Raw genomic sequence first — 8686 nt, forward strand, 5'->3', positions numbered from 1 at the left:
GGCGGTTTCAGGTCAAATTATCAAACTTATAGACAAGAAGCTTTAAACAGGCCTTGCACATCAACACATCCGCACAACAGATGGAGCTGTGCTCACCTCTGCCAGAGTCAGAGCAGCAGCTGTGACTCAGCCAACAGGAATGAGGAAGTGTCCTCATCCCTGTTTCGACGCTAAATACGGTCGCGAGCAGGAGCAGAAATGGCAACATCTGCCTCACACTCTGGTAAGTTGGATCTTTAGTTTAGTTTAGTTGTTTTTTTTTTTTTTTTACACATTCGATGCCTCTTAAGTTGTAAGAGGAAGACACACTAGTAAAAAGTCAGTGGGCGTGGTTCACTGCTGCCTGTTTTAAGTGTTTTTTTTTGTTCGCGGTTGGTAATGAAAAGAAACGGCAGCTGCAAAGGGCGCTGCCACTTCTCGGAAAAATTCAAAGCGATTCTGAGCACACGAGGTGATGACACACGAGGCAGTACAAATGGCTATCGGAATAAGCGGGCTGGGTAACAACAGCTGGCTCTGTACCGTGACGCGCGTGCAAAGGAAGATGTCAAACTAAAGTAAACAAGTCGAGGGGGACTTCGTGGCTCCGTCAGAATGCACCGCTTTGTTTGAGCGGTGTGTGGCCGCGGGACGCTGTGAAAAAACGTTAATTTCAGCTTGTGCTTTGCAGAGCTGAGGCTGGTGGTGCTGGGCCCGACGTCAGCAGGAAGCAGGCCGGCCGTCTGCTCCATCCTGAGCCTGCAAGACATCCAGCAGGGTGCAGATGGAGCTCAGGAGTGCAGTAAGCACAGAGGGGAGGCTGCTGGCAGGCCGGTAGGAATGCAAGAGCAAAAAGTTGTAGTTTCCTTTTTCTTTCTTCTTTAAGAAAGTGTCTTTTTTTTTCATCACCTACATTACATACTGTGCAAATGTCTGAAGCCACTCCTCATTTCTTCATACATTGACGGGGAAACAGCAAACGGTGCAGCAGTTTATTAGAAAATTGCAAACATAAATGGAAATACAACATATAATGCACATTTCTAATGAGCTTGAAAGTCATTATTTGGTCTGATCACCATTATTTTTCAACACAGCCTGAACCCTCTTAGAAAAGCTTTCTGTCATTTCTTTAAGGAGTCTTCAGGAATAGTTCTCCAGGCTTCTTGAAGGACACCCCAAAGCTCTTCTTTGGATGTCGGCTGCCTTTTGTTCCGTTCTCTGTCAGATGATCCCACACTGCTTCCATAATGTTGAGGTCTGGGCTCTGGGGAGGATTCATCCCTCCATAAGACCTGCTGCCACTGATTTTCAGTCCACTTCTTGTGTCATTTGGCATAGCTCAGCCTTTCCTCCCTGTTTCCCTTCCTTAAGAATGGCTTCCTGACAGCCACCTTTTTTAGGCCTGACACTCCTTTTGTCTTCCGCTTTTCCACTTTCCTCAGATTTTTTTTAAGGACACTGCAGACATTTGGCGAGTTTTCTAGCTAATAGCTCTTTGTTGGTATAAAAAAAACAAAACAAGTTTATGTCTGTCAAACTGTGTTATCTTTGTTTTTTTTTTTTTAGAGCTGTAGCCAAAGAAATGGGAACAAATTAGGTGTCTTTGTGCCGGGCAAAAGTGCCTCAAGGTTCAGTTTAAGATTTATTCTATTGTGTCGCAATAACAGTTTTAAAATAAAAGATTGTACATGTGGCATTTCTGAATAAATGAGGGGTGGCTCAAGACTTTTCACATGACTGTAAATGTTATGAATAGATGCATTTGTATTAGATCACATAAAGCTGCTTTCATCTTGTTCAGATTATACAATACATGCATTATTGCATGCAGTGTGCCCAGGCTCTGAATGTTTGAGTGAATGCTGGACTCTTCAGCTGTCAATAAAGAAATGCAACACACCAATCACATCAAATAGATAACGAAAAGTTAAACCTCGGGCTTTTGAATTGAAGCGGTAATTAGGATTTAAGAGTGCTAACATAGAAAATTAGAATAAAAAACAGAAAAAAACTCTCACTATAATGTTTTAACTATCGTACTCCTGCCAATTCTCTGTAGGTGGTGGTGGTCTCGAGTCCAGCCTGGTTCAGTTCAGCCTGCAGCCCGGAGGAAAGGAAAAAACACATATCTTCCCTCATTGCTTTGTCCAGCCCGGGGCCACATGCATTCTTGCTCTGTGTGCCCGTGAACCGGCCAGCTGATGGCGAAGCCAAAGCAGTGGACGCACTAAAGCAGCTATTTGGTGACTCTGCAGTCAACCAGAACACCATTGTGCTCTTTACCCACACCGACGAGCTGGAGGAGGACGAGCAGCTGGAGGAATACCTCGTCACCTGGCGCAAAGACCTCCAAGAGCTGGTAGAAAGATGCGGTGACCGCTACCATACCTTGGAAATCCGCAGTGGAGGGCCAGAGGAAGGCCAAGCTGTGGAGGAGCTGCTGGAGAAGGTTGAGCAGGCGGTGAAGGAGAGTGGGACCCAGCACGTCAGCTGTCCTCTCTACCAGGAGGCTGAGGAACGGCTGAGGGAGAGACAGCTGGAGATTGTGAGGCAGAGGAGGAGAGAGGAGCCGGGTGAGCAGGCACCCCCCACAAACTCCCAACCAGACGTGACCGAGGAGGAAATGGAGGCCGTCCGGGAGGAGGCAGAGACGAGCATCGGTGATTTTGATGTGGATTTAGATGGTATTTTCTCTTCGACCAGCATCTCACCTTCTTCCCCAGCTCCCCCGCTTCTGCGGGGCCTGTGGGAGAAGCTGACCGGCTGGATTAGGTGGCTGCCCTCGCTCGTCAGAAGGGAAGCCCTGTTGGGGGCCCTGGTCGGCCTGTTTGTGGGAGGGCCATTTGGAGGCATGGTTGGAGCGACTGTGGGTTCCGTTGCTACTGAAGTAGGGAGAAGAAAAACACAGAAAAATAAATGAGATATACTCTCAAATAAATGCAAGAAGTTGCACCTCGACACCATTTTACTGTCCATCACTGAGTTATGAGCTTGCCAGCAAACACCCATCAAAATACTATTTGTAGAGGTGCTTGAAAGCATCTGCATTCCTGCTGAAACACGACCTCAAACGTCATTAGCTTTTCACGTTCTCATTCTGTCTGGAGAACGAAAATGACTGCATTCTATAATAAGAACCTTTCCTCATCTATGAAACACAGTGGTGGTCGTATCATGGTTTGTTTTTTGTTTTTTGCTGCATGGAACAAGACGGCCTGCCATCATTGACAGAACAGTTACTTGCATAGATCCGTAATAACTCTAACGATTTAGGTTTCGCTACATTTTAAAAAAAAGACCCCTTTGGCTGGTTTGGAATGTCTTTTTAAATTTTATTTAATTTTTTAAAAGTTAGTTGATTTATCTTGATAGTTCGACAGAGTTTGACTGAAGTTTTCTTCCACCATAATCTGCTCTCTCCGCTGGTTTAATTAGTAGTAAAAGCCACCGCTGCAGTTTTTGCTCTCCTATCAGATTCGGAGATGGCTTTGTCTCTCTTTAGCGGCTGGGGTCTCGAGCAACTTTATTATTTGGTGTGCGGTGAGTTTTATGGAAGCTTTTTTTCTGAAGTGAAATAGTGACAGCGGATAATCCCATGTGGGTTTGTCACTGTAACCCTTGGAAACAGCACAGTGTTTGTTTGTTTCTCAACAGAAACTTACTGGTTATCAACTAAGCTAACCAACACCCAGTTTACTGTCTCTCATTGCTGCGATTCTTACTGATCCCTGAATAATTTATTATCCTTAAAAGCAGCAGTTTTTCAAAGTGAGACACTGGGCCTCCGCTCAGACCGAACTTGGTGACTTGCTTGCTCGGTTTTGTTCAGTTGCTGGATGCCATGTGGGATCACTTTGTAATCTGGGACACTTGTATTAGACTGAATCACCTTACTTTATGCTTGCCAATTTCAATGAATCAGCTGAGTGTTTGGTCATGACAGATAAACCACTTCCTGGTTGTTGAAGATGGGGCGTGTAAAGAGTTGAAACACTGTATTGTAAGTCAGTAAATGACAAGAAGAATCCACAAGGTGGAGACATTGACCTCTGTATGGCGGGGAGGCGGTGGGTGTGGGGGGGGTTAAAGCTTTGAGGGAAATGTGTGATAATTATTTACTGCTTACCAAGCAAATAAAAGCTGCTGATTTAAGTGCGTTTCATTGTTACATTTCTTGAGAGGTTTGAATGAGAAATGATTCAAAAGCTTTTGTGTAATCAGAGGCTGCGCAGCATGAAACAAAGATTAACCTTCTGTATGTATTTTTTCTTGGATGTGTTTTTGTAAACGGAGTCAATCGCGCAGATATAGATAGCTGCGTTGTGGGGAACTAAATCGCGGAAGCCACGCTGATACGGCCGTGTTTCTCAGCCGTTCTCCTCCTTTCACACTGATGTAATTGATACTCTGCTAAAACCGTCCGTCACAACCCGTCCTTACATCTTTCTTGTTCGCTCTGTGTCTCTGCAAGTTGCCGGCGGCTCTGCCTCAGGAACAGCTAGGCGTTTCCGAATGTGGGTGGTCCGGCCCAGGGTGGGAGGGAGGGAGGGAGAGAATTAGCTCAGCTCTCATGTTTCCCAAAAAGAGAAGGGAGGGGAGGGACATGAGAAAGAGAGAGTGAGAGAGCGAGGGAGAGAGGCAGCGAAGGAGAAGGAGAGAGTCAAAAGCTCTGGGAATACATCTGTCTTCCAGATGTGGCCTCCTCTTTCTCTGAAACGGGGGGAGAAAAAAAAGGGAGAAGGTTTTAAAAGTAAAGGAAAATTGGTGCTAAACAGTTTTTTATTGTTAGGGATTACACATCCAGCATGGACTACAGTGTACAGTACAAACTGCAGAATGCAACCTCCAGCACATGCAGCCTTTTTTTCTCCTCTCTCCCTCTTTAAGAAACTGCAATGAAATGGCACACCAGACCCCTTGAAGTTAATGTATATGAAAGAACACCTGTCCAAATATTATTCGGTCTCACTAGATACACATCACACATAAGACGGCGAGCGCAGTGATAGAGTTTGAGCTGTGGAGAAAAATAAATGAAACGTTTTGGAGGGGAATTTGTTTCTTCAGGAGGTTGTGGGAGACAGGAGTATCTCAGAGCAAAAGAAGCACAAATCAGGGCCCAGTTTCCATGGTGTCACCTCCGGGACCCGAAAAGTCACCAGGACAGAGGGATGCAGACTTGATTTGTGCCTGTGCGCACGATCGGAGCCAAAATCTGTGCAAACATACGAGGGAATCAGCAGTGAGCCATCATTAACTCACAGACTGGAACTTCTGCTCCTCTCCCTCAGAGCAAAAAATGTTGTTGTAAGGGCCTTGTGGTCCCTCGTCGGATTGGGGGGCCGTCCGCCGAGAGACACAGACGCCGCAATATTTTTTTGTTATTATCGCGCCCCATGGGCTGGAAAAAGACAGCAAACCAAAGGAAAATAAACAAGATGACACACTCTTTCCTGAGCAGCAAAAGGCGGTTTCTCTCTGCCCGGTTTCCACGGTAACATCACATTATCATTAAAGCCCCTGAATTATGACAGTCAGTGCGAGGACATTTTTAATCTTCTTTTTTGAAAATCTGGCATTTCAGCACGACTTCACATGTGGACTCTGATCTTGACAGCAGCGGACTGAATTAAACGGGGTGAACAAAAACATATTTTGATGTGTTGGAAGACGGGGAATGTAACAAAAGTATATCTACAAATCGCCTTCGAGTTTTACTAACAAAATATTTGACTGAAGAAATGAGTGAAAAGAAAGAAAAAACATCGGTAAGCTTTGTGTGTAATGCGGCATTAGAATTATAGGCTACTTTAATGGGTTCGTAGCATGTCGTGTGCAGTAAACCCTCAAGTGACAGACACTATAAAAAACACACAGTTAGTGTAAATCGACAGAACACAAGTCGCCTCATCGATACTTGTGAACATTCCTTAGGAGACAAACTTTCTATCCGACCCCAGAGCTGCTTGTGTGTGCCAGCGAGGCTGAGGCGGCGAGGTCCAACAGCCGCCTCCTCCTCCTCCTCCTTTCTGGGAGTGCTCGCTGCAGGCCCGCTCATCTTTTTCCTATTAGTGCTGTTTCATGTGCCCTCCTAGCGCGAGCGTGTGTGGCTCCATTTGTTTACGAAGCAGTGCTCGCCCCCATCCGGCTGTGCGTGTCCAACATGGATTATGCAACAAATCCACGCAGAATACAGCATGAGAGGAAATTTAATCACGGAGCGCTTCCTTTCCCTAGTTTGCTCACATTATAGTGGGACTAGTAAAGTGTAAAATAAAAAGGTGTGTAAGATGTATCAAAATGTTTGACACATGAGCTACGGCACGAGATGAAGAATTTAATTCCAAACCATTTTTCTTTTTTCCCCATCACACCGTTACTTTACATCAACACCACCGTCATGTTCCAAATGTGTTGGAAAAACTAATAAACAAAAATAAATATTCCCATGTGCTGAAAGGAAATGTAACAAAATATATCATACAAGGAACATGAAGCTCAATTAGGCAAAAATGTGGATAATTCAATGTAAGTATTCCATTATTTATTTTTTTTAAATAACCAGGTCAGAATGGATTTTAACCCTGAGTCTGACACTGTTTGATCAAGTTCATGTCTTTGCTGCCGGTGGCATAAACAACACCCCATCTGTTACATTTAGCCGTCGCAGTTTATCTCGAGTGAAAACCACTCTTTGAATCGGCTTTATAGCGTCGTGGATTTATTGTTTTCCGAAAATTGATCTTTCACAGTACTGTGGAAACGTCTCGCGCCACCTCTCAGTTCTTAAAGTATTGCCAAGAAAATTCAAAACGATTGCAAACATAATTGTACATACAGGACGTAAGGATACGCGACGCAATTTTGACAAGCTTAAAAGTCAATATTTGGTCTCGCCGCCTTTGTTTTTAGACTGGGCCTGAATTCTCTTGAGACAAGCTTTCACACAGCACACCCTGCTGAGATATGCCAAGTTTTCAGCTAATAGCTCTTTGGAAATAACCTTGTTGGTGAAGAAATGCTATTTAATGTCTCTCAAACTGTGTTATCTTTGGTATTTTTCAGTGAATGAAGCCAGAGAAATGGGAACAAACCATGTGCTTCTGCAACAGACTGCTAGTGAGAAAGTGCCTAAGGATGCGAGTTGTCTGTTATATGAAGACACGGCACTGGTTCATCCCTGGGTTGGGTCCTTTTTTTGTGCTTGAATGATTCATAAATCAGTATTAAGTGGCTTAACAAAACAAAAGAATAAAGAAAGGGAAAAAAAACAACATATTCCTCTGAAAATAGTAACAAGGACTGGACTGAAAACGAGTGAAAAAGCAGCCTTTGTTCAAAGAAAAACTTTGAATAGCCCGGAGAACTATTGCTGAAGACCACTTTAAAACTAAAAAAAGTCTGCTTGGAAGCAAAATATAAAGAACTGAGGGTGGCTCGAGAGTACTGAACATTTAGCTGTTTTACGTGTTTACATGAGCTTAACTACTGTAACTATATATTCCTGATCAGGCCACAAATGATTTTTTTTTCTTTACTTTTCTTTTTTAGTTAAGCCACTCGATATGTTACACATGCCCCCGAGCAAACAATTAAAAAACATCTGGCTGGAAATCACTGAATTTGAGGTTTTTCCACATGAAGCAAAAAATGGAATCGATAGAAATGATGTGCATTACAGATTAACCCGCAAAAAATGATTCTAATTTGTTCTCAGTGAGGGAAAACCCCCCACACTTTTCTCTCAAATTTAGAACACACTCTTTTAACAGAGAAAATGAAAACAGAGTTACAAACCGTCCGGTCCATGTTTCCACTGCACAGAGCAAGGTGTAAGCACAGGCAGGAAGCAAGAAGTACAACAGGAAAGAAGCCCCCAGACAACACGCATACAAAATCACACACAGCTGCTGAGGCTGGGCCCTCTCGGACACACACACACACAGGAGCAGCTGTTCATATACCAGCAGCTGAAGTGATTCTGGGGATAGAGGAGGCTTGACTCACACGGAGGTGAGCTGAATGAACAGACCGACATGAGAGTCACCCTTTGTCCCCCTCGCCTGATCTGAGCCCAGCAGTCCAGATGTGACGAAGCAGTTCAGAGGAGGAGAGGAGACAGACTTGGATGATGCTCCGCAGTTCTGGTTCAGTTTTTTTTCTCTTTATCTCTCTCTCTCTTTTTTTTTTTGATCGATTTATTTATTTCGCTTGCCGTCATCCATCTCTTTAAAAGAAAAGAAAAAGTATGGTTGCCACATCGGTGTCATTTATTTTCACTCGTACAGCCTTAACATAGGTTCTGTCATTTGGATCGCAAAAAGGCATCTGAGCTTAACTAATACACCGTGGCAACATGTCAGAATCAGATGAGGCTAAATAAGTTCCAGTCTGACTCTGTTCGCATGCCAAGGGACAGATAAACAGCGAGTCGGAGGATAAGGTCACCGACTTGTGATTCAGCCTACTGTGAGATGCATCAAAGCAACTAAGTGGAGGGATGAGGATGACAATTACATTAGGAAAGGGATGAAGTGAGCTATCATGCAGCTTAAAGAACTCTGCGGGAGGCCGTATTTAAAGGAGTTCTTTTTGAGTTGTGGTGAGATAACGTGGCATGAAAGAAGCAGAAAAAGCTGAGGCTCGGTTAGTGTGACAGCTCTGAGGAGTTAGCAGCCTCACGCCGCACCTCCTGCAGCAGATG

At 44.2% G+C, this 8686-nt stretch overlaps 1 protein-coding gene across 1 annotated transcript; it reads left to right on the forward strand.

Annotated features, from left to right (window-relative positions):
- Positions 1-114: 114 nt before the first annotated feature.
- On the forward strand, positions 115-4134 carry LOC140272859 (GTPase IMAP family member 9). Its single transcript, XM_072368355.1, has 3 exons — positions 115-223; positions 671-813; positions 2042-4134. Exons 1-3 carry the CDS (start codon positions 199-201, stop codon positions 2900-2902), a joined length of 1029 nt encoding a protein of 342 aa, XP_072224456.1. The 5' UTR covers positions 115-198; the 3' UTR covers positions 2903-4134.
- The last annotated feature ends 4552 nt before the right edge of the window (positions 4135-8686 follow it).

This window comes from Leuresthes tenuis, unplaced genomic scaffold, assembly GCF_036924035.1.
Source record: "Leuresthes tenuis unplaced genomic scaffold, fLeuTen1.0.hap1 SCAF_17, whole genome shotgun sequence".
Taxonomy (NCBI): Eukaryota; Metazoa; Chordata; class Actinopteri; order Atheriniformes; family Atherinopsidae; genus Leuresthes; species Leuresthes tenuis.

Bases quoted from the DNA above. Each gene is read 5' to 3' on its own strand.
- LOC140272859 (XM_072368355.1), top strand. From the start codon at position 199: ATGGCAACATCTGCCTCACACTCTG. The intron at 224-670 runs GTAAGTTGGATC...TGTGCTTTGCAG, and splicing joins AACATCTGCCTCACACTCTG to AGCTGAGGCTGGTGGTGCTG. The intron at 814-2,041 runs GTAGGAATGCAA...AATTCTCTGTAG, and splicing joins GGGAGGCTGCTGGCAGGCCG to GTGGTGGTGGTCTCGAGTCC.